The sequence below is a fragment of the Streptopelia decaocto genome (genome assembly GCF_964273445.1).
Source record: "Streptopelia decaocto genome assembly, chromosome: 13".
NCBI classification, from domain to species: Eukaryota; Metazoa; Chordata; class Aves; order Columbiformes; family Columbidae; genus Streptopelia; species Streptopelia decaocto.
The window spans coordinates 3900965-3926429 of record NC_138668.1 but is presented as its reverse complement, the minus strand read 5'-3'; the positions used below and the strand labels follow the sequence as shown (position 1 = coordinate 3926429).

At 44.3% G+C, this 25465-nt stretch overlaps 1 protein-coding gene across 4 annotated transcripts in view; it reads left to right on the top strand.

Moving 5' to 3' along the window:
* The first annotated feature begins 1844 nt into the window (after positions 1-1844).
* SMURF1 (SMAD specific E3 ubiquitin protein ligase 1) overlaps positions 1845-25465 on the top strand; it is a 44633-nt gene continuing 21012 nt past the window's right edge. For all 4 annotated transcript variants that reach the window (XM_082064983.1, XM_082064982.1, XM_082064981.1 and 1 more), the window contains exon 1: positions 1845-2085. In XM_082064983.1, coding sequence (XP_081921109.1) covers positions 2031-2085 — 55 coding nt within the window. In that variant the 5' untranslated portion in view covers positions 1845-2030. The remainder of the gene's footprint in view (positions 2086-25465) is intronic.

Below are 25465 nucleotides of genomic sequence, written 5' to 3'. Positions count from 1 at the left end.
CCCTACAGCTATAGGTACTGCTCTGCTAGTGGATGCATTGCACAAATATGCTGCAGGTCCCTAACAAGCTGCTGGATGCTGCTCCACCCTTGTAATGCTGATGGACTGTGGAAGGCTCTACCCTTCAGTGCCCAGGGGTTGAAGGTATCTCAAGGGCTTTTCTCCATATCTGATGAGGGTGGCAGCTTCCTGCTGCTGGCTCTGGGGGGTTTGACTCTTCAAAATGACCCTGGGTGGGTTCAGGGCTTTGCTTCCTCAGCTGTAGTGGGAGGTGATCTGACAGATTAGGTTTATCTGAAGGGAAAAATCTTCTCTCCAGGAAGCAGAACCACTTCTTCCAACCCAGAGGATTTATGCATTTCTCTCCAGACTACCTAGGAGAGGGGAAAAAAAGGGGCTTGGGAGTTAAAGTCTGGTTGTGCTCTGTGTCCTCCAAGGAGCTGGGTTATTGCTTGTTTAACACTAAAATCCTGGAGCTGATGAATTGCAAAGTGCTTCTTGGGTTTTATTTCTTGGATCCAAAGCTCTGAATTTAAAACTGCACTAAAGCAATGCCTGAACATGCAGCTGAGACAAGTGCCTGTGAAAATCTCTTTGTTTGTGCCTATGGGTTGACATACTCTGGCCTGGCTGTTGCACCTTCTGACTGCTGACAAGGCTGATGCAGCATCTGGAAGTGGTCAGATTTCACCAGGTAAAATGAATCTGAGGCAGGTGCTTCCTCAGTGTAAATGGAGACACAGACCGGAGCTGGGGTCTGTGCGGCCACCCTGACTTTGGACCACGACAGGGCTGTCCCCTATGGGCACTTGGGCAGCCGTGGCTGCTGTTTGCTGATGCGCTGCTGACTCAAAGCAAGCTGGAAGAGAAAGGGCAGAGATATTTGACTTCTGTTTCTGGTGTGTGCTGGAGATGAGCTTGTGGTAGATGCTGTTACGCAGAGCCCTGGGAGCAAAGCTGCTCACTTCCACCATTGTGTCCTTAAGCTGCAATAAAATAATGTCCCTGTAGCCCTGAATGTGATAGAAAAATATGCCCTTTTGCTACAGATTATCAGTATGTGTCTATTGTTCTGAGCCACTGGGCAAGGAAAGTGCAGCTGCTGTCATTAGTGATTGTGCCCCTGTCCTGGGCACTGCTGAGGCCAAACCTCAAATCCTGGGGTCAGTTTTGGGCTGCTCACAACAAGAAAGCTCTTGAGGTGCTGGAGCGAGTTGAGAGAAGGGAACGGAGCTGGTGAGGGGCTGGAGCACAAGTGTGATGGGAGCGGCTGAGGGACCTGGGGGGTTCAGCTCTCCTGCACCCTCCATACACCTCTCTACACCCCCCATGCCACAGCCATGTCACCTCTACACCGTGTCCCATGCCACCCCCAGGTCCCCCATGCACTCTGCACATCACCTTACATGTCACCCTATATGCCACCCCCATGCAGCCCTATTTATCCCCCATGCCACCCGCACACCACCCTGCATGTCACCCCGTGCACCCCTGTACACCAGCCGTGCCACTTTCCATGTCACCCCATGCCGTGCTGTGTGAGCCCCGTGCACCCACACACACCCGATATGTCACCCCCCCGGCCCTCCGTGCCGCACCCCTGGGAACCCCCATACACCTTCCGTGTCACCCCCGTCACCACCCAGGGCCCCACAGGGCCCAGCCTCCTCCCCCTCGCCAGGGGGCGCTGCCCCTCCCTCCCAGCGCGTCCTCCAGCGCATGCGCCCCACCCACTCACCCACTCCGACCTTCCCATCATGGCGGCGCGGGGCGGCCTCGCGGCGCGGCGTGCTGGCGTCACAAGCCTCGCGACGTGCGCGGGGCGGGGCGGTGGGCGTGGCCAGCGCGCTCTCCGCGGCCGGGCCGGGCCGGGCGGGCGCGTCGGGCTGGCGGCGGCGGCGGCGGCTGAGGCGAGCGGCGGAGCGCGGAGCCCGGGGCTCAACGGCATCGCCACGAACGGGCGGGCCCGCATGGGGGGGTTGCGTGGGGCCGCCGGTTGATCTCGGCGTTTGCCGCCGCTTCCCGGCGCGATGTCGAATCCCGGTACCCGCCGGAACGGCTCCAGCATCAAGATCCGCCTCACAGGTAACGGGGCGGCGGCGGCGCCGTGTGTGTCTGTGTGTCTGTCTGTCTGTCTCCCGGGGCCCGGTCTCCCCTCTCCAGACCGGGGAGGGGGCCGCCCGGCGTGGCGCTGTGAGGGGAGGGGAGGCCGGGCCCAAGGCCGAGACGGCGGCGCCGACTGAGCTCCGATCGTTCCTTAACTTTTATCCGCCGGTTCTCAGTCTCGCTTCCACCTCCGTGGCCCGGTGGGGCCTCTCTTCAATCTTATTTATTTATATTTTTTCTTGCCCTCCCCGCTCCCCCCGCTGTGAACTCCCCGGCGGCCTCAGCCCTGTTGGGCTGACACAAATTGGGGGGGGCGGCTCTTTGAGGGGGTGTCCCTGTGTCCCCCTTCCCTCCTTCCAGCAGGCCGGGCACCCTGCTCCTCTTGGGTCTCTTCTGTACCTTCCCCTCGGGGCGGTCCCTGTGACACCCACCCCCCTGCCCCTTCTGTACCTTCCCTGGGTGGGTGGGGGTCCCTGTGACACCCCCCAGCAGGCCAGGCCCCCCCTGCCCTTCCTGACGTCTCTTCTGCACCTTCCCCCGTGGGGTGTCCTTGTGTCCCCCCTTCCCCCAGAGCACCTTCTTCCTTCCTGGGGTCTGTTTTGCACCCTCCCCATGGGTGGGGATCCTTGTGACACCCCTTGGCAAGCCAGGGCACCCTGCCCTTCGCAGGGTCTCACCTGCCCCTTCCTTGGGAGGATTTCCAGGCCGCCTTCCCCCCCGACTGGCTTTCAGCAAAGCCTTTTGTCATTTGCCTGCCTTTGCTGTAGTGGATAAACCCCCCAGCCTCCTGTGTGCCGAGGAGGATAACTCGGTTGCTAATGAGACAACATGCATTTAGTTGCTTTTAGCATATTTTTTTCTTCTCCTTCCTCACAACTCTCACACAGCAAGTTGTGCATTCGACTTTTGAATTTCCTTCCCCGAGCCAGAGGTGACACCAAAAGCAGAGAGTGTCCTGCCTCCTTCCGGGGCCTCTGCGGGGGTGCACGGGTGGATAAACCAATTTATGTTGCACCTTGAAAGATCTGGATTAAGTCAGCTGGAAGCTGCTCCGGTCGATGCCGAGGCTGCTTCTTTAGTGGGAAGAGACACAGTTTCTGCTTCTTGAGGCTGCTGTTTGAATTATTAATAAATAAGGCCCAACCCGGTCTTTCAAAGGCAACAGGTGGATGGTTGGAAATTTCTTGGGCTGAAGGAGCCGCGGTGCTGCTCCAAGTCACCGGCATCGATCTGTGTAGAGCTGCGGTTGCATAAAACATTGTCAAATAATGAGAAAGCAGCTCTAGTTATACTTCAGTTACAGGTTAACTTGCTTCTGGCGTATAACGCAATCAATCAGAAGCAGCTCTTAAGAAAAAAAAAATCCTGGTTTTAATCCTTTTTTTGATTCTGCGCTGCTTGTGCTTTAGAAGACCAAAGGTTGTGAGGATAATGTAAATCTGAAAATCCTTTTCTTGGACGTGAGAAGGCTGAAAATATTTTTAGGATGTATGGATGATGTTTGAAGTGAAATGAGTTTTGTGGCGATGTGTACTAAATGTCAACTCGGTCATTAATGTGGTTTATTTTTATGCAAGTCAGTTAATAAAAATGCTGTGAGTTAAGTAACTTATGCCGTGGTCGTAGCCCTTCTTCTGAGCTGGAGGATGTCATTTAAATAACGGAGAAGCTGTTGGGTTTCATTTTAAAGGCTGAATGCTGCATTAAAGTGCTTTTTTACTTCTAGCATGCACTGGTCTTCTAGCTGAGAATGTTTTCTGGAAGTGACTGAAGTTTCAGTTTATTGAGCAACTTGGTGGATTATTATTTTTTACTCTCTTTTTTAAACTATATTGAAGAAACATCCTGCTTGCTCAGACACATCTTCTGGTTTTACAAGCGCGAAACCTGGGTGGTGTGACAAAAATTGCTGTATTTAATAAAAAATAAATTGCTCTGGGAGAGGTTTAGCTTTAGAATCGTTAGGCAATGCTGTATTCTTGGCTTTGCTGAGGCTGGCGTGCTGACTTACCTGTTTCAAAGAGCTGTAGCTCACATAGCTTTGGTGTTCTCCTCTCTTTCGCTGCTGGGAGGTTTGAGTGGATTGAAATCAAGACAGAGGACCTTTTCTGTTGTGATTTACTACTTGCATTGTGTTTCCTGGGATTTAGAAACCATTTATGTTTTGCATTACTGAAAATAGCTGTGTAAGTGCTGCTCAGGCTGAAGGTGCCTGTGAGTGCTGTTTTGTAAATGGGAAGTGAACAGTGGAAGAATCTTTCATGCTTAAATACATCATTTTTTTCCTTGTATATCAGAAAAGTGTTTGTATTAGCAGTGTTGGGATTATTTTATTTATGTGAATATATCTAAAAGTTCTGGATCCTCTGATTATCAGAAAGGATGATCTTCCAGTTTATACAGAATGGTGTCAGTGCTATCCTGATACAATCGTGCTGAAGTAAAATGGCAAATAACGCATCCCGGTTAGAAATATACAAAATAATAATTTTAAAAATCAGCGAGTAGGTTGGATGGCAGGATAAATTGACTTTGTGTGCTATGGATCGCAAACATGCTGATCTCTCATCGTATCTCAGTTTCTCCAAAAGCCCGTTCCTCTTATTTCCACTGGGGCTTCACCACTGCTGGTGATGCAGGAGCCAGAGATATTGCTGGCCTTGTCTCTGGCCACTTGGAGCAGTTCTAGCTAAAATAAGGTAAAACTCGTTAAATCCATGGTCTCTTTGTATCCGCACTGTCATCAGGGTAGTGCAACAGCGGCGGAGTTATCCAAACAAGGATGGAAATAATCGAGTGGTATAATGAGCGCATGTGCTGGAAACATCCACGGGGACATGCCGGGTCAGGGAGGAACACAATCCGCAGGCCAGGGGACCTTCCTGGAGCACGTGTCCCTTTTTTACTCATGTCCTGCTCTGAAACCTTTGTTTGCTGCTGCAGTCACTGCTCCCTGGGGAACTTCCAAAGGGTTCATCATCTCCAAGGCTTCCAGGCGTCTTGCTCATACTGTTATGTCACCCAGAAGGGCTCATGAAAACTGCCGTCTCATTGTTCCAGGTAGCTCGCAGGCGAAGGTTGCAGATGGAGTTGGAAAGACCGTGAAGAAGTGGACTAAACATGTAACTGTTCTACCAAAAAAAGCTGCAAGTTGTGTTCTGGCTTCATCGGTACCGGCTTTTCAGCTGAGGTGTTAAAAGCCGGCTGGCTTTTGGTACCACTGAGGAAAGGTTGGGAAGGAAAAAATGTTATTTTAAACTTTACGGATCACTTCAGAGCTGGAGCAGGGAGGGGGGAGCATCTCCTGCATCAGGGCAGACGGCCGTGCTGAGGGCCGATGGCAAAACCAGCTTCTTTAACAGAAAAACCGGAGTTGGTGTAACAGGACAACACAAAGAATTGTCTCCAAGCATCTCAGCGAGCTTCAGAATACTCGAGAGTGTAAAAATGTGTTTATCCTGGGCAGAGCTGGCTGCTGGTTGTCATTGGGAAGGTGTGAAGATGATGGTGGGGAAGCGGGTGGTTTCTGTGAGGTGTGGGGAAGGATCAGAGGGGATTTGTAGGCAAAAGGTTTGATTCCTGTAGGAAAGGTGGTGGTTGGTGCTCAGCAGTGGAGAAGGGAAAAAGGTGCTGCAGACGAGAATCCTGAACACCCCTTCAGTTCACTGTGGTCAGCACAGTTTAGGGAAGTCCTGTCTACAAAGTCTGACCAGTTAGTAGCTGGTAAATGGGTGGCTTTGGGTCTTTTATTTGTAATTTAAGGAATACATGAAAGAATACAGTGGCTTCAAGTAGAAAATAAAATATTACATTGCCTTAAGGGCGGTGTTCGGGTATGATTGTTATAAAGGCCCGGGTTAAAATGTGTCACAAATGTCAGTGTGTTTTGCTTCGCTTTCGTGACTGATGTCGTATTGATCAGTGCAGCAAAGTTAACTGACCGATCAATAGCAGCACTAATATTGGTGACCTGCACAGCTTTATGGCCCGTGTTCAGAAACAATGAATATCTGTGTAGGGATCTTTATATCAGACATCGTAAATACTTGATAGGTTGCCTGTAGTTTTATGTTCGTACATGAGGAAGACACTGGGTTACAGATGAGGATCTCAAAGAGGTTTGGGGCGTATAACTATGGGACTTTAAGGAAAAACAGCAAAATAATCTTGCTTTCCTGGGGGAAGTGGAGAGAGCAGCCTGTGCAGCAGCCAGAATGGGATCCACAGAGCTGCCTTTTACTCTGGGCAGCCTATGGGTAGTGAGTCTTCTTTTTTTGTTCCTCCCAGTAAGCCAAAGCTCTGCCAGCACCATTGTCCTGGTGGAAGTAAATTAAATCTCCACAAGGAGTTCGTTTGAATATCCCCCTCGGGAAGGGAAAGTAGAAACAATAACTACTTTCTTCCTAACTTGAAACTTTCTTTTCTCAATTGAACATCTTCATCTAAAGAAATGCAATTTGGGATGTTTTGCGGTTACTTAGTGATTTCTTCTACCGCCAGTCTAAGAACAGTTTTCTCATCCGTTTCCTTAAATGGCTTTATCACATTTCTAAAATTTTGTAGCATCGTGCTTTGTGTTGCAAAATTAAGCATCGGTTCAGGGGTAGTATAAGCAGTGTTTCCAATTTCTCAGCCAATTTTACACCGCGGTGTCACATACACCTCTTACTGACAACAACTCGGAAAGTGCTAAAACTGCCACCGTAAAGAAAGAAAAACGAGACCCCTCGGTGGTTTGCTTGGTGGGGTGAAGAAATACGGGATGGAAATACCATCCACGTGTGTTTTGGAGGTTTACGTGGATCGCTGCCCAACTTGAAGCAAGTCCAGTTGACACGCTTAACGTTGGATTAATCTGGTTAGATTAATTGCTGCTATTTATGGTTCTAGAGTTAACTACTCACTCGGCTGCCTTGTTGGTTGAGATAGTGTGATAGGGCAGAGCGGTTTGGAAAAGGTGGTTAAATCAGTCGGTGTGATACGCATGGGAAGCTCAGGTATATACACAGCGGAGCAACTCACTTTAAGACTTGAGTGAAGAGAATATAAAAAAACAATGGCTAGAAGAGACTGTTCCATCTGCCATCTTTTTCCCTAAATTAGGAATTTTATCCTTTTCGGTATGTTTTTTCATGGTGATTCCTCTGGAAATGGCCAAAATATTACTGTGAAGAGGAACAAATTCTGGAATATTGCTGCAAGCTTTTAGCTCTATTAGTGCTTTGATATTTTTCATGAAAGCTGATGCCAATTTATTCTCCTAGAGTAAAACAAGCTTGTGTTACCGTGTTACCGGAAGTGCTTTGTTCTTTCTTACACCAGCAGTTGTGGGAGGGAAAAGGAGTTGGTGAGATCTTGAGTCTCGGGATACTGGTTGACAACCACCGTGATGTTTCTCCTGTTGTGAATCTGTTCAGGTTTTAGGTTATGTATATTGCATATAGTCCTGGATGCTCTTGCCAACACTGAGATGCCTCCTATTTTGATGGTGAGGACAGCGCTAGAGTTGATTGACTTCTAGTGGTTTACCTTGATATACACACTAAAGAAGGTGAGACGGTATCGGAAAGCCCAAAGCTAAGCCTGCAGACAGTCAACGTTGAGCACACGTGTGGCGGCTGGTAGTGAGGAAGCTGTGCTGCTCTCGCATCATGATGTTTCAGGTTCTTACAAACGGATTCCTGCAGATACCGCTGCAGTGACTCCAGATGTTGATCTCCTTGCCAGTCTGATGACCCCGTGGCCAAAAAGTTGTCACCCACCGCAAGAAGAAAACCTGTGCTCACGCTTCAGCTACTTCAGTGCAGATTCGACTTCTCCATGTAAGTCTAGCTCGAGAATTTAAACTAAGGTGCTGGACTTTGAAAAGCTGCGGTGTGTGCATGTGTTGCCTTCTGTTAGGAGATGTTGATTTTAGGAAAGAAAAACAGAAAAGAGAGAGTGTAGTGATTCCTTAAACCAAGCAGCAAGCTTTGCTAAAGCTTTATTGGCATATATCAATTTATAAAAGATTTATTTAAGTATTAATGTAATATAAGAATAAACCAGCACTATGTTTGCTGAAGAAGAGTCAGTAGGTCCATAACAGGTTAAGATGCTCTGTGTTTATAAACTTCTTCACATCTCTTTGAAGGGGAATTCAGTAGTTCCAGAGAGGAGATCCCTGGGGATATTTTTCTCTGTTTTTCATCTCTGTCTTTCTGTGTGAAACTCATGCAACACAATGGGAGGACAGTGCAAAAATGTTGAAAGTTTTTCTTTCAAATATTCTCTTATGAACTGGCAACTACATTGGGAATATTTGGGGCTACAGGAACTGGATGATAAATTTGACGATACTCTAGTTGAATTGGCAGAATAAGCGTGCGTGCTGTTTTAGAAAGAGCCTCTCCACAGGGCTGTAATAGCTTGATGCCTTCCTCTTCACTAAGTCATTTTTGTCAAGTTAAAGGCCAAAATTCAAACTGGCTTGTTGTCAAGGGCACTAAGCACAGCAGGCAAAAATCCCCAAGGCTACCCAGTTCACAGCGCAGATAGACAGAGCTGGCAGAGCGTGCTTTGCTCTTCCTCCCTTCCCCCAGCAAAAGTCCTCTTGCCTGTTGTTTGGTTTTGTTTCATTTCTTGAGGATATGGCCACAATCATGCATACTAATACAATTTAGCAGAAAGTATTTAAATGGAGGGTTTGTTCCTCTGTTTGTGAGTAAAACAATCCATTATTGTGTGGGAGTAAGGCTAAAATAATGCACAATGCCCCCAGTGAGCGCGTGGCACTGCGGGCTGCTGTGCCCTTCCAGCTGTGCTCACCTCTGCCCTTCCAGCTGTGCTCACCTCTGCCCTTCCAGCTGTGCTCATCGCTGCCATTCCAGCTGTGCTCATCTCTGCCCTTCCAGCTGTGCTCACCTCTGCTGTGCAGTTCCAGCTGTGCTCACCTCTGCCACAGCTGGAGGGGACGGCCATGGGCAGAGGACCCGGCTCAGCATCGCGGCCCTTGGCGTTGGCCGTTGTGCGATGAAGCGGTTCAAATGAGTTAAGCTTATAATCCAAAATCGTCCTGTTACGACAATCAGAAATGATGGGAAATCCCGTGGAATTAGGTGTGTGTATTTTCTGTTTTACACTTTGGTTCCTGATTTTCTTGTCAGAACACACAGCAGCCCATTTACAAGTAAAGGGTGATGTTAAACCACGCTATTAACTTCAACTATTATTGACCACTAGAATACTCCAGGAATATTATGTGTCCCTGAATGTCCTCACTAATGTGCACTTTTAGCCATGATTGTTTTTTTTGAATGGTAGATGTTTCTTTCCTAATTGATTATGAAGAAGCCCTGCTGAAGAAAATAGAATTTGATTCTCTTTCTTTCATCGATAACACCGTATTATCTTTCTCTTGCAGTAGTTTTTGCTTTTATTGGTAACCTGTAGCAGGTAAAGAAATATTTTTCAATAGGATGCAGTCTTTTTTCTTCAAGTTGATGAGGTCTTTCTCAATACATTTCATTATTTGGGCTAAACCACCATTTTTTGAATGAGCAAATTAGGAGGAATAGTGTTTTCTTTGACCTTTTCATATGTTTGTGTTTTTGTCTTCCACAAAACCTGCCTATTTCCTCTAACGGTTAGACTGAAATAAACCCCATGTGTTCTTATCAATTTAAACTTTCCATCTCTTGTTTACTTCACAAAATGGCAAATTAAATTTGCATGTGTTAAAATCTCTTCTGATGAATCTCCCTAGTTTCCAGGACACTATATGAAAAGCCATCCTTTGTATTTTTCTCCTTAAATAAAGGTTAAAAACCCATTGAAGAGAATTGTCTCTTTATTTACTTTGAATTCAAGGCAGCTGCAAACATCAGGCTGAACTCTCTTTTTTGCTGGTCCTGACTTTCCTTCCTCACAGCCCCAATGTCCATTTTGTCTTTATTACATCCCCAAATAAACCAGACATTACAGCAGAAACTTGAGTCTCCGTGGTCAGTTTTTTACATCTTTGAGTATATAGTGTGTATGACCCTAAAGATTTCTTGAAAAGGAAACAGCTTTTGAAATGTATGGGCTGTATATGGAAATGAACTGAGTGTATGGAGTGTGCTGTCCCTTTAACATCTTGGGATTTTTTTGACTACACAAGCGCAGAATTTAGAAAAGCAAGGAATTTGGGTTTGATTCAGACTTGCAGTGAGTGATGTCCTTCCAGGGAAGCCTTGTTCGTTATCCTTGCAGCTGGTGTCATTTTTTGGGTTTGTATTATTTTTTTAACCTGTGCATACATTTCCAAGATGTTCAAGGAACTGCATGTTAATAGGCTTTTTGTGTTCCTAGATGTATTAATTAGATGTGTCTGCTACAGGACAATAAACCAGCACAGGTATGAGAGTCAGTCTGACACCAGCATGTAACCTCTAGATCTACTTAGGGTAATGAAATCAATTCCAATAATTATCAGTAGTGATTTTACCTGCTCTGGTGGGAGACTTAGGCAAACAAAAGAAACATGTAAACAGGCGCTTTTCTGCGTTGTGTTGTATAGTTTAAAATTAATACCTTCTCAGAATTAGAAAGGTCTGTCTGGTAACAGGATAAATAATACTTCAGTATAATCCAACTTAGACTCACAGTCACAAGTGTGGGGTGGGTTTTTTTTGTTGTTGTTCAATCACAGAAGTAATTTGACTTGTCTACAAGTAATGTTTTGATAAACTTGAATAGAAATTAGCAAACCAGCCATCGAATGAGATTTATAAAAAGTTGCTTGGGAAAATGTGTTGTAAGCAGTCTGCAATTCGAGGCATTTCCTTCGCAGGATGCTTATCAAGTCTGCATGTGCGACTTCCAAATGGAACTGGAGCGGAGACGAGAACTATTTTTGATAGAAGGGGAAAAAAGGAAAATAAAAAGCCCAGTTGGGAAGTAGTACCAGTTTTTCTTTTTTTATCATCGCCTTAGGATGTAAATCCTACGAGTGTGCGGAGAGAAAACAGACTTTGAAACACCAGAAGGGATCAGATTAATCTGTGATGTTCGAGATGATGCTGGTAGCGTAAACGTGATTGAAATAGTCATTGTAGGAGTGGTGAGTAAATAGAGTGGAAACCTTTGGATAAATTGATTTCTCTTCGATGGTCCGTATACCAAGTGAAGGCAAAATGTCCTGCTTGTTTCTGTGACGTTTCTTCACCAGGGAGGCTCTATTAGGCGGAGCAGCTGATGATTTTAAAGGGTTTTTGGATGGTTTTGCTTCCAGGTGCCAACGTAGAGCTCTTTTTTTTATGGTGGCAGCAACCACAGCCTCGTGCAGGCGATTCTGCTCATGGGTATCAGCCTCTTCTGGTGGGCTGGAATTAAGATGTTGAAAGACCACGCGGAGAAGGATCCAGCAGATATTTTTGGATGGTTTTCTTCTAGATTGGAAAGCCAATATTAATCAGTTTTCTAGGCTTTTGGTGCTTTCACAAATCAGCTGTGAAACCTGGCACACGGGAGCTGTCTACAGATTGTGGGAGGTGGTGCTGCCTTAGTTCATCATCAGGCTGATGGATAAACTTGTGGGACAAGCTTCATCTTCTTTTCCAGACCGAAAAATTACCAGGCTAGAAAAAGGATCACACCTGTCATTCTCCTTTAACTAATTGTTGGTTCTTCATCTGATTTCAGTCAGATTTGATAAGGACAGAGGTGTGATTCTGGGGTCTCCAGCTTGGTAAATGAATCTCCCGTGCCGGGTGTGTGGACAGGAGGTGTGGGAGAGGAGCTCTGAGCTGTGAAGGGGAGAAAAATACCTCTATTAAGTCCACCAAGCCTCTGCAGATAAATCAGGATCATGAATTAAACTCCTAATTGCACAACCAGACTGAGTGTGTTTGGACTTTTCTGGGTTTTTTTTCTCCCAGAACTTCACTTTGCCGAGGGAAACATCCAGATGACTTTATCAGGCACCTGTAATAACACTCCCTATGTGTTTGTTTTGACTTAGGGGTTTTGTTTCGCTTTTATAACCCAGATGAAATTGTGTGTTAATTCCTTACGCAAAGATGCATCCGCATCCCGCGAGCGCGTCGCTCCCAGCACCAGCCAATGCATCAGCCTCCTACTGGCAGTTTTTAATTAAAAAGAGCAGCACTATCACTTCAAATTAGTGCCACACAGTTTATTTTAGTAAGGAGTGAAATGGTGTTTAAAGGTTTTTCTCTTATGAAAATTGTTTATTAGATTTGGCTATCTTTGGGTTCTATCTAGGAGTTGGATCAGATTCCTAAGTGTGCAAGTCCTGTTAGTGACGTGAATGCAGATAAAAGCTCTGCTTTTAATATCTCAGCTGTTTGATAAATAGGCATCAGCCTTTGAAAAAACAAACAAACAAAAGCCATTACATATATTTCATGGTTCTCACAAAGCACACTTTAGCCTGTTTTCAAGTACATTCCCTGTGTGGAGAAGGTAGTGAAGAAATAGACATTTCTGGGAGCTTCTGTGTCGTGAACTGTGAAGAGATGTTTCCTGTAATCCTGTTCAGGGAAATTGTTAGGCCTCTGTTATACTAAATTACTGTGAGACCAAGTAATATAACCAGTGAGAGCCGGCCCTAGTGAGAATTTTCCTCTAACACCATTTCATTTGATCTGGAATATTAGCACTGTTAACCATCCATGCGAAATGTAATTTATCGAGTCTGTTTAATCAATTTAAAATGGAAAGCAAACGTCTTAGGCTTTGACTGAACCAGCTGTCCTCATGGTTTTTGTTTTGTTTTTTTTAATGAGTGGTGTCACTTGCATAAAATCCTATGTCTGAATATACATACACTGAGGTTGTTTAGGAAGAGACATCGGGTATCCTGGAGCAGTAGTGGGATTGTAATTTATTGACCTAATGGACACTGAGGTTTTGTATAAGGAAAATAGCAAACAGTTGCTGCGACAGGCAAGGCAATGAATGTATAATGTTGAGAAAATCGTAACCAAACATCCTGGTCAGAACAATGCACCGAAACATTTCCATCGAGATCGCAGCCTTTGTGACTGTGGATGCACATGGCGTTAGAAAGGGGGTTTCCTTTATTGAGTAGCTTGAAAATTTTTCTTAAAAAGATTGCACGGGGCGGGGGGGAGGAGTCCGTATATGTTGCTGTTAAGCCAGCGTTGAGAAACTAACTTTGCAATGAAAGCGTTTGTTCTTTTAATTTAAGAAAGGTCTTCACTAGTACACGACATGCAAGCTGCACTTTATCTGTTTTTGTTCTAAACTCTAGTTTTATTTTGCTCTCTGAAGCCAGACTGTAACTACAGCATTCCCAGCATCTTTTGGCCGGAGATTCAGTCAAGAATGTTTTTCAAGAAGATGGTTCCAGCCTTCCTTGAAGCTGCTCCAACGGAAATTTCCTTCTATAGTGTGTACAGTGACACGAGGGAAGTCGCTACTTATGGTCCACAGCCTTAGCGACGTCCTCTTGCTGTTGTCATGTCCTACCATGCTTCATCTGGAAACAAATGGAAATATTTAACATAGCTAGATGGTACAAGATAAGGGTTGGAATCGCTCTGTATCCGGGATGTTCTGCTTGAGGTCACTCAACTCACGAGTTGGTTGTTGGCAGAATAATATGGTGAAATGTTTTATGGGCGCGAAGGAAAGGGGACGTGTCGATGGCCGCAGGCGACAGACCTCCCTGCCCACCTCCCGACTCAATCGAAGGGTATTTGCCATCGCAGATTGGTTTTTCTTACTCAACCGTAGATTGGCTCTGAGCAGTTTGTTTTGTCATTCACCCCTGGTGACTGTCAGTGGCGCTGGGCTGAACAAACAGAGACTATTGATCAAATTTGAAGTCATTAACTTGGCAGTGTAAATAGATGCTGTCCTATATAATTAGAACAAGGGAGTAACACATAGGCTGATACGGCTTTATTCTGAATAAAAGCCTTCTTTTCATGAAATCTTGTTTGGTGCTATTCAGCTCTCGGTTTTGTGCCTCCCATAGGTCACACAAGAATTGGACATTTTGTTTAAAATCCCTAAAGTGAAGAGGATGCTTCTGCTTGTGTAAGATCGATAACACTGATATGATGCAGATCTGCTGAACTTTGGTACTAATTGGAAACTGCGTTTGGAAGAAGGGGGTGCTAATGTGAGGTTATTGATTAACCACGTCCATGCAGAGCATGTTTTGGGGAGGAAACCCCTCGGTATCCCCTTCACCTCCAAGCGAGCAGCGTTGCTTCCAGCTCTGAAGCAGCAGCAGTTTCTGATCGTCCATCTCGCTGCCGCTCAGCTGAAACACACGCCTGATAGATCCAGATATTTGTACTCAAACACAGCGGGTGATTAATTATTTCTGAAGGAAGATGTTTCCGTTTAATGGCAACAACGCTCCTGTCAACCTTCTAAAACCATTTTAACGTTTTAGGTGGAGCGTGGCCATAAGACACGTGGAATACTTTGCTGTGCGAGCGCTGGATTCCTTGGCGATCTATTCCAGACTAGTGTGAACGTGCTGGCACGGAGCAGCAATAATCTCATTGCTCGTTACAGCCCGGGCAGGACGGACCCACATCGATCCGCGGCTCCTCGGCCAGAGCAGCGTCACGTGCGGCTCGTTGCCTGGAAATCAGACGAGAACTGATGGAACTCGGTTCATCCAGCGTTTGCATGACCCCAGCCAAAGTGCTTGGAGGGATTTACCGCTTGTGTGACTAATGCGCGATTAGGTGGATTGCGGAGAGCGTGTCTACGCGCTTCTTGTAGACCAGACTTGTCGTATAGTAACGGCAGCAACAAAAAAGTTGCTAATGCACCGTTCTCTTATTGTAGCTCTTAAATGGGACTGGTTATAAAACCAGATTTATTTTTTTTCTCTACGCAAAATCTTTCATACTAAATCTTAGGAGAGTTTGTTACCCAGGTATGTTTTTCTTGCAACAGATGGACTACTATAGAAGAAAATAGCGATTCTGTACTTTCTTAATAGAAAGAACACAAGTAGGTGAATAAATGATAAAAATTTAGCTTCCAAAAGCTATTAATATCTCTGTAATTGCAGTCTTTTGTTTGGAACAAGCCTCATTTCTGTTGTATTCCCCTCTCCCCTCTGCCACAGCTTCCTTGCTCTGCACACACACACAGACCCCCGTCCGTCCCAGTCACTGGTGACACTGGTGTCACCTCCTGCATGGGCACTGCTGGCGCGGGGCCGGGCTAATCAACCCCGACGGCTTAACTGACTGGCAGGTATCCAGGGCTCACCTGGAGCACCCCCGCCCTCACAAACACCACAAATGTGTGTTTGGTGCTTCCCCTGTTTTGTCATTGTCACACAAGGCGGGTTTCAGCTGAGCTCTCCGAACAACTGAAAAAAAGCTGCTTAAAGAAAGCGAAGAGCGGCTCGTAGCATCTTTTCAAAAGGGATTATAACAGCCTGAATAATTAGGATACAAACTGCCGAAGGTGTTAGCTTTGAAAATTTCCAGTAACTAAAAAAACAATCTTAGAAATCAGTTTGGTTCAAAATCAGAAGTCATTCTAAGAATTTAATTTGGGCAAACACAATTTTTCTTTCCTCTTCCTGAATTTAAACTTTGCACCTTTTATTTCAGCTTTTGTATCTGAAGTTACTAAAGTGATTTTTCCCTTTTTCTAGCTAAGCACTTCATCAATCTGAATTATTTTTTATATTTTACCTGGGCAAAGTGTAATTTTTCCAGTTTTTTGCATGTGCCTCTTGAATCATCTGGAACCCGATGGATATAATTTGAATAAGAAATTGTAATGGAGATACCAGTTGCTGCTCAACCCGGCTGAATGGACTTGGGAAAAATACTGGATAATGTTTTCTTTGGAACCCTGTTCTGTTCTCGTCATGCGGTGTCAGTCGTATGTGACAAATAAATCTGCTCACCTCCTTTGTAGTACAGATTTGCTACCACAAGGTATCCAGGTGGTGTTCTGAGCAACTCTGTGGAGGTTTTTTGCAGTACAACCTTTATTTGACTAAGTGTTTTAAAGCAAATGCGGTCTTCCCGTTTCAGTAATCTGTGCTGTCTGTTCTCTGTTGACAGCAGGTGAAACCCGGCAAAAGAACGGAGGTTAAACTGTGCATTAAACATTGCGTGTGCAAGAGGTGGTACCAAGGTAATCCCCAAGAGAAGTCAGTAAAATGTTTAAATCCATCTAACGTGGGCAAATCCTACACTCTGCCCCACAAGACACTAACAGCGTTTATAGCTCCATACTAAGATCCAACTTAGGATCAAAACTTCGTTTATTATGGGCTATTAGGCTGTGCCTCTTCTTTCCAGCACCAACTTGAACTTGATGATCCGTATGTTTGTTATCCTCAGGTTGATAACGACAGCCCGGGGAGAACCAAGTACTTCTGAATTAATTCCAGCTGGTCCAATTTTGGGCTGTCTGTTCGCTAAGTAGCCTAGAACAAAATGGACGCGTTGCTCTAGGCTTTGTACACTGTTAACTCTTCACTGAATATCGACTTGCACTGCCCTCATTTTTAAACCTGAGCTTGCTCTCGCTCTGGTCAGAAAGCACCACTCTATCTCATCTGTTTGTTATCTTTCTTACTGCAAAACAAGCACTAGATTTGCGAATAAGGAAGGCAAAAGCTGTAAGAGCATGAAGAAGCTGCATTAGCGGTGAGGCTTAGAAAAGCTTTATGTGGCAAGACTCGAGGCTTTTTATGTTTCCAGCCAAACACGCCAAGAAGCGCTCAGCACACCTCAGCTGAAATCCCAGCCTGGAAAAGATGCGCTAGAAATTAGGGGAAGTTTGTAAGTCATTAGTTAACCCGAGGTATGTGGTTTTAAAGCAGTGATACGGTACCAATGCCTTGCTTGAAAGAAGGAATGCTTTGTGTTTACCTGCCACAAAATTGGGGGTGTTGACTGTGCCTCTTGAAAAGTCAGGCGGTACCTTTTGGAATTTGCACTGGTAGCAGTTAGTGCAGTTGTTAGTAGTGCTAGAAGAGGTGTTTGTAAGTGTTACTCTTTGCAGTAGATTTCTAGAAACTGCTTTGTTATAAGACTGTCCAGTTATTAAAGAGGTGCAAAATGAGTCAGAGTTCTATTGAAACAACTTAAGCCCAGTGAACCATTTTCCCTGAGGTTTGTTATTTTAAAATACATGATGTTCTATAGGCTAAATTTATTTTTCTGTGGAATTTCTATATTGGAGATAGTTCAGGCCAGTGTTTCAGAATGAATGAAGAAATGTGGATTCTTGAATATGGTGGTCATCACTGTTACATGCATTTAACTACATCTTCTAAAAATTGCTCAGGCAAAATTTGTTGTTTCTTATTTTCAGTGTTTTAAAATATTTTACACACACACACACACACACACACATATATATATATATATATATATTTAGTTTTGCTGGCAGTTAACTTGAACATCAGCAGCGTCCTAGGTCACCTAAGCAGTTCCCTTCCAGCTTCCTGCTCTTGGTTCACAGTGCAGCTTTGGTTTAATACCGAGTTTAACAGCCCAACTCCAACCAGAGCCAAACCGGTATATTTAGTTTTGAGGCAACGTTCCATGTGAATTGTTAAACTAAACCCCTTCTGCTGATACATTTAAGCCCTCATGGGATGAACTAATAGTTTACATAGTTTACAACTTACACATAACCTAACGCCATTCATTTTTTAAATAACAACGTTCCTGCTTTTAAGCAATCTTACTTAGCGCTTGATGAAAACCAGACATTTATTTTGTACTGTTTATTAAAATGTCCCCGTTGGAAAATTTCGTTCCTATAAAGTTGATTTTGTACCTTACTTAGTTGCAGTAAGATATCGAAGAAGCTCAATACTGGTTCTGTCTAGGAAACTGAGATTGAGAAGGTGTTAAATGGTGTTTGGTTTTCCTCCTTTACAGTGCTGTTTAACATTCAAATTGCTTTGTGGAAATATTGACACTACCTGTATGTGGAGGGCTGTAAATACCAGCCACTCATTGGAGATACAAAACATATGGTTTAGGTTTTAAACTGAAAAATACGCTTCGTTTTAGCTTGGACGTTTTAGACTTTTACTGTTTGACAGAAATTCAGTGTTCCTATTGAAATGTTGCTTGGCTGTATCTAGTCAAACTTTGCCAAGATTTTCAGTACCGATGGTTCTACTTTCACAGGTTTTACATGTTTTGCAGTGAAAGGTCAGATGACTTTTCTTCTGCTCGCTGCAAAACAGGCAGATATTTTGGGGCAAGACGACATGTATATGAAGAGACCTGGAGATAACACTGGGTTAGAAAGAACAAAAGCCGAGTGTTCTCTTCCTATTCTTTCAAAAACATTTCTGCTCGTTGGACAGGACCCCAGGGCTGGATCTGTTTTAATTGGTCTGATTGCTTGGGCTCTCTGCTAATTCTAGGTGTATGGTAAGCGTCCGCAAATGTGTTGCTTCTGGTTTTGGTCTCTTGTTCTGTACTTTTTCCTCCTTTATAAAGCAGCAGAGAGCAGTTGTGCAGGTTTTCCTCCCGGACTTAGGAAATGAATGTCTTGTAAAAGCTCCAATTAATTAGATGGTGTTTTATGGGGGGGAAAGCTGCTGTTAATACAGAAATGTAACTTGAGTCTGACAAACTGGTTATAAAACATATACTTGTAGTAGTACTATGGGTAGCACCATAGAGAATACCTGGGAAGACGGGGAATCTAAATTTCTATGTTTTATGGTGAACATAATATTTATTGAAAAAAGCCCTTTCTGTACTGAATTAGTAACCAAATGATCAGCTGCACAGGAGAGTTCTTATAAGTAATGAAAATAACGTGTTTAACACTTTATACATTTAACTTGTGAAAGCGCAGATCAGAGGCATGTTAAATTAAACACACCTCAATGAAGTGCTGACGGAGCAGCAGACAGTGCTGCACAGGGACTCCGTTCTCCGTTAGTGTCAGCTATTTAATATGTAATTCCCGCCTCAGTAATATCTACAGTGTTCAGGGTTGTTGGTTTTTCTATATTTGATTATAATTCAGTGGTGTTCATCTAGTGTTTTCCAGAGAAATACATCTATACGTCTGAAGACTTGGACAGTATTTCTAGAAAGGACCTTTTGGTTAGTGGAGTAAGGCTGGGCTTGAGCTTGGTCCTGAGCTCAGCCTGGGCCGTGTTGTGAGCGATGTCAGGGTAAGTGTATGGTCCTGTTAGCTATTGACATCTATCTAGATTTGAAAAAGGTGCTTTGGAAACTCCAAGTGTTAAAAGTGCAAAATATTTTTGGCAATCTTAGCAAATTTCAGTTTGGAATCTGAGCTATGAGTGCATGTGGGTGGAGGAACATGTTTTTCATGCTTTAGGAATTTTTTTCCAGATGCTTTTTCAGTGCTTGGGTAACTCTAAAAGCGAAGTATTAAGACTTCAGCATAGATTTATTCCTTAGGTTTAATGTAACTTGCGAAAATTGAAGCACACAGTTTTGCGGCGTGTTTTTAACTTGATTGCGGTGATGATGTTGCATAGCGCATGATGGTGTTTCTTTCACAACGTGAGCACGAGTATGTGCAAGCTGTGCAGATAAGCCGACCTGATAGACACCTCTTGCTTTGAAAACATGAATTATTCAATGAGAGTGTGTGTGGCTGAAGATACAAGAGGTGGAAGGGTTGAAATCCAGAATTGCGTTGGTCCTGGTAACTACCCCTTGCACAGTAAGTGTGGAGTAAAATGCCATTTTGTATTTCCAGTAGGAATTTTGTCACTGAAATTGTTACATTTAGCTGTCAGATACGAGACTGTATTTGCCCTGAGAACACGATAATACTCTATGTAGTTTTAAGAGAAATTTTGAGTTCTTTCCAGATATTTCTTGGTAGCGTATACAGAAGCTGACGCTATAGCTGAAGCCTGAGCATACACTCCATTTTCAGAGGGTTGGGAGACTATTCGAGCACACTAACAGTGGAAATACGTCACTGAATTTGGTAAATCTCTACAAACATATTATTCCACTTGATTGTGATTCTGGCAGATGTGTTGGTGGGGATGCCGGACTGAGTTTCAAATACCATACGGTGGATTTAAATGACCTTAGGTTCCGTTCACATTTTCCCTGGTAGAACCGTGTGATCAATAGGGCATTTTTTTGAGAACGGCTGCATAATGGAGATGGTAATAACTGCCTTACCTCTTGAATCCCTGTTCTCAAAGAAAGCAGCTGGGCTTTGAACCTGTTGGGGGCCAGTCTGCAAAGAAAAGGGATGAGGACGGTGCTTCAAGGGCATCTTCTTAAGGACAGAGCAGGTTTCACCAGTTGTGGTCTCACTCTTGCCCCAGCAGTTTATTAAAGGTTTGTTCTATGAAATAAATAAATTAAACACCGCACACCTGGAAATACAATTTGAGTAAGAAGTAGGAATTTAATATAGCTGGAGTTTGCCCCGTAGAACATGGGGCAAATAAATCTCATGGGCAGCTTGGGGTTGTTGTCTAAGTGGGAAATAGGAGATTGTGTAGAGAATATGGGACGGTTCTTGGCCTGGATTAGAGGAAAGCATAGCAAAGTTATAAGAAAACTGATGTAATAGCTAGGATTTAATGAAAGATTTAATCTGGGAGGTAGCCTTTATATCAGGCATTTGTTACGGGTGAGCAGAGGGGGAAGAGAAAGCAAAGTTTAGTATGGTGGATAATTGGATCTGCTTATTTCCACCTCTCTGATGTGCGTGCTTTTCTCTGATTCTGTACATCATTCGCTCCATTTCCTATTGATCTCTCTTTTTTTATCCCTGCAAAGTTCTTCAACTAATTCCATAACTGAGAGTGTTTCTCCGTGTTTTACATCTCGGTTCATTCTTGAATTTGCTTTACTGGCCTTGTGTTGCACACAGTCTCCGTTAACTGGGAATGTCGTGAGTCTTGTTCTTGCAATAGTCCTGTGCTGTTTTTTTTAATGTTTTATGTTATTGAGAGCCCTCGTTGGTGTGTATATGTGCGTATGAAGGCTTACTAGTGGTCAGTGCCCAGCAGGATTTTTCACTTTGCGTGATTCTTAGGAATCCTGGAGACGAAACTCTTCTATTTGAACTTGGTTTTGTTTGCACTACGAGGACTGACTCTCGTTCTCGCCGGATTTCTGCTTAGGTAGGATGGAATTTTGATTCCTGGCTGAGCAGATACTTTAATGACATGTTAATGGACTAATAAAAATGGCTTTTTCTGGGCGTGTGGTTTTTTGAAGATCTCTTCAAAGTCGTCTAGTGTTTGCAACTGGCTACACGAAGCCAAGTTCCAGCCCACGAGGAGCACATGCCTTGAAAAGAGGCTTTGATTTTTGCTGCAGCCTACACAAAAGGGCCACAAAAAGGCTCCGTGTATCAAATCTAGCAACTCTCGGAGAACTGAGGCGTTTTTTAAATGAAGCATTGCTTTAATCTGGTAGTCGAGGTCTGGTTTACATGAGTTCAGGCAGAGTCTTCCAATGTCAGGGCATGATGTTGGTCCTGAAGTCTGAGCGGTCTCGGGGTTTTTTTGGGGTGGTTTACATGTCAGATTGCAAATCTGGTCAGCACCATGATGTGAAAATCGGTAGCGAAGGCCACTCAATGTATACGTCTATATAAAATTAGTTCTGTACAGCTAATTGGGTTATTTGGCCAATGTAAGGAAGACTTCAGTTGTTTTTATCTGTTTCTGCATGCTGGGCACTGCTGTGATTCACATTTGGTTACTGAGAAGTTAAAGCGGACTGTGGATTTATGTATTTCAGTCTCAAGCAGACAAAGACCAAAAGTATTCCTAAAGCGAACAAAAAAAGTATTAGAATAGAAACCTTGGTCTTTGTGGTGACAATTCAAACTCCAGTTTGTGAATGAAGTGGGATATGTCAGTTCAGTGATGTGGCTGCTATAAAGAAACTGCATTTTCACACACTTGGTGCCTTCAACCATCTTTCCCCTCCCATTAAGCCCTTTCTTTCGTACCCTGCCAAATATAAATGACTGTCACCCTTAAAAAAAACAGGACACTTAAAGCCTTCATGGGTTGCCTAGTAGCAGAAATAAAACCAGACGTTTATCCGCAGCGAGGTCTCATTTAAAGTTGTGTGCGGAGAACAGGAATGGTGAGCAGAGCCATTCGAAAGGCGGTTCAGAAGGGGTGGCTTGTGGTATTCGGAGTATTTTCCACAAAACACGCTGAACCATTTGGAGATGTGATTTCACATCGCAGATTCAGCAAAGATTTTAATTGTGGGCCACAGCGCTTTGGGGTGTTAGAGCAGCATGGGGGAAATAGCTGATGTTTGCTTTCTTCTGGGTTTTTTTTGGAGGCTTTTTTTACACTTCGAGCATATTAGTTTTGCCATGCAGCCTTCTGAAAATAGGTTTTTTAGAATGGCAGAAATTTTGCTGTGGAAACCAGCCCATAAGCTGGTGTGCATGGAGCAACCCAAACCCCAGCACACGGTACCAGCGTCACAAGTCCAAAGCCAAGCAGACTTTGATGCGTCGGCTGAGATGTTTCCATTACTTGAATGCTTCAAATTTGACCTCCTTTGTGGCCCTTTTTATTTTTCAATGGTATGCGATAACTTTAGTTTCATTCTGTGTCAGGACCTTTATTCCTCTCTCCTCCATTGTTGTTCTTTGCTTCTTGCTTGGATCTTAAACCAGCCAACCTCTGATGCTTTTAATGCTTATGCTACATATCTCCATGATTATAGATGGTCTACACAGAAGTAAACATTAAGTAGAGTCCTTTCTACGTCATCAGCCTGCTGGCCTGTGTTTGTCTGCTGTCAGAAAGCAAAATGAATGTATCCTGGAATCCAGCTGCCTGTTTGTACAAGCACAAATGATTAACCTGGCGTATCAAAGGCAGAGGTGGCTGCGCGGTGGATGTGCCAGCATCGTTCGTGTGACCTTCCCCTGCTTTCCTAAGGGAGATGTGGCCATGCTGCTGGTTTGTCTTGTCCTCAGAATTAACTCGAGTACTAAATTGAAGGCCGTCGTTAGCTCAGATCCTGTCCACGTGTAAAAGTCCTTAATTTGAGGAAGGAGACTCTTGCCTTTAATTCACAAAGTGTGAATGAATGCAGTCCCCAATGCAAATTTACTTCCTATTTTGCATTGGTACAGGCTGGGACCTACTCAAACAGTCGTAGCACGTTAGCTGAAAACAGTCGTAGCACGTTAGCTGAAAACAGTCGTAGCACGTTAGCACCGTGCGGCTGAAAGCGGTTGTAGCATCTCAGCGCGGTGCCCTGGGACGGGGTGTGTTCACCGTGGTAACCCGGCGATGCGAGGGCTCTCGCAGCCCCGCCGCCGTCCTTGGAGCGCTGACAGCTCAGAACCTGCACACCCAGGCTTTGATTTCTGTAGGCTGCGGATATTTGAAATGGTTCCTCACCCAGGCTGCCTTTTCTCTGCCTCCCTAATGAAAAAACACCGCTGCTGCAGAGATAGGTGTCTCGGTACTGAAAAAGGAATCAAATAAAAGCAGCAGCTTTCTGATGCAATTCTCAGTTGGGTTGTTCAGACGAGGGAGCCTCGCTGTGCTTTCCTTACTACACCCGTCTGTAGCTTGTTCCTGCGGCACCTCCTGAACCGCAGCGGATGATTCATTTGTGCTTTGGAAGCAGGACGGACAACCCAGGGCTGGCAGAGGAACCGCGCGGCGCTCTCAAGTTCCATCTGCATCGAAGGCATCCCCAGGGTGAACACTGACTTTGTACAAGGCTCGTCCTTTCTTCACCTCCTGCCAAATCCGCTTTCACACTAGTCCTTTACCCAGCTGGCTGATTTGGCCTTTCAAATTATCTCAATAATGGCAGGTGCTTGAAAAACGACATTCCCATCCCTTTATAAATATTATAATCTAGCTGTAAAGACAGTGTTTCAGTATTGTTTGGGATCGGTTGTATTAAACAAGAATTGTTCTTGGGTGCTGTGCAGCAATCCAGAGCGGGGTGTAAACAAATACTGTGTCAAGCTGAAACAAGTCGGTCGGCTTTGAGAAGGCAGAATGGAAATGCCCAAGTCAGGAGAATTAGTACCTGTTGTAACATTGCAACAAATGCAGGGAGATCGCTCCTGCTGACAAGCCCTAGACCTTTGTCCTTTAAAAGAAAGGAAAGCAAAAGGAAAAAGCTCTTTGGAAATGAGGCAAAAATGAGGTTTGTGCAAAGTACGTCTGAGTGCCTGGTTTGCAGATGAGTATCCATCCCGTTCTCCTGCACTGCCTCTGGTGCAGGGATGAAATTAATAATTAATAATTTGTAAACCTTTGTAGCTAAATCTACCCAAGTTCCTGGGTTTGGGGCTCGGAGGAGCAGCAGTCAGACCTGTGCTAAAGTCTTCTTGGGGACAGAGCGTTTAAGAAGCAAATCTGGCACATACCCAGCTGAGAGCAGAATGTCCCTTTGGTACCTGTTTCTTTACGGGAATTTAGAAATTTATGGCTTTTAAGTGATAGGGCACTTGAAAAAAATTGGTTGGTTTTTTTTTTGCTCTAATGGGTCTAATGTGCAAATAGTGGAACTGAGCCAGTGGTCCATCTCGAGCAGCCTGATTCTGGAGATTGCTCCATCAAGGTTTATTTCGGCTATTAGGTCCTGTGCCAGTATTTTTCTTACAAGAAGGAGTAGTGATTTTTGCAAGCTGAAATTAAAGGTTTCACAAGCTGCAGCTTGGAATTGGCAGCCGGGCTCCTCTGCTGTCGACTGAAACCCTGTGGCGGGGGGAAAAGAGTTAAAGGAGAAAATACAGTTCTTCAATAATAGCTTCAGAAACTCCTGCTGCTAGTTAGCTCTAGAAAGCACACCTGAAATCTAGAATAAAGGTAATAATTATATAGTCAGACTATATGCAGATAGTTACAGATGGCATACTTTTCCAGCTCATTAATGTATTCTTAAAATTGGGGATGGGGAAGTGAAATGAATGATTTTATTTAAAGAAAAAGCAGCTCCACCACTCACAGGAACTTTAAAATTCCTTTTGCCTAGTACTGGAACATACAAGCTCTGATTTGACCTGTACTTATTCCCTGATTTCTGGTATTTTTGCTCTGAATGAAGAGGAAACTCGAGGTTTGCTCTGTTGTGCTTTCAGAGAACAGCGGCCGCTGGGTCTGTAATCCCGGGTTGGTTTGGGCCGAGTTGCCATAGTCCTGCAGGCTTCTCTTGTTCGGTCAGTTGTTAAACAAAACACAAGAGAAGCTTTTTCTCTGATTATGCAGTTAACTAATGTAAGAAATAAGTCATTTTTAATCCATTCTAAAAATAGTTTCCTGGTGCAGCTGCTTTAATTGTTACTAATACAGAGGATTTATGCATTTTTTCCCATGAACATCTGGGTTAAATTGTGAAGTTCTTTGGTCTGTTTTCTTGAC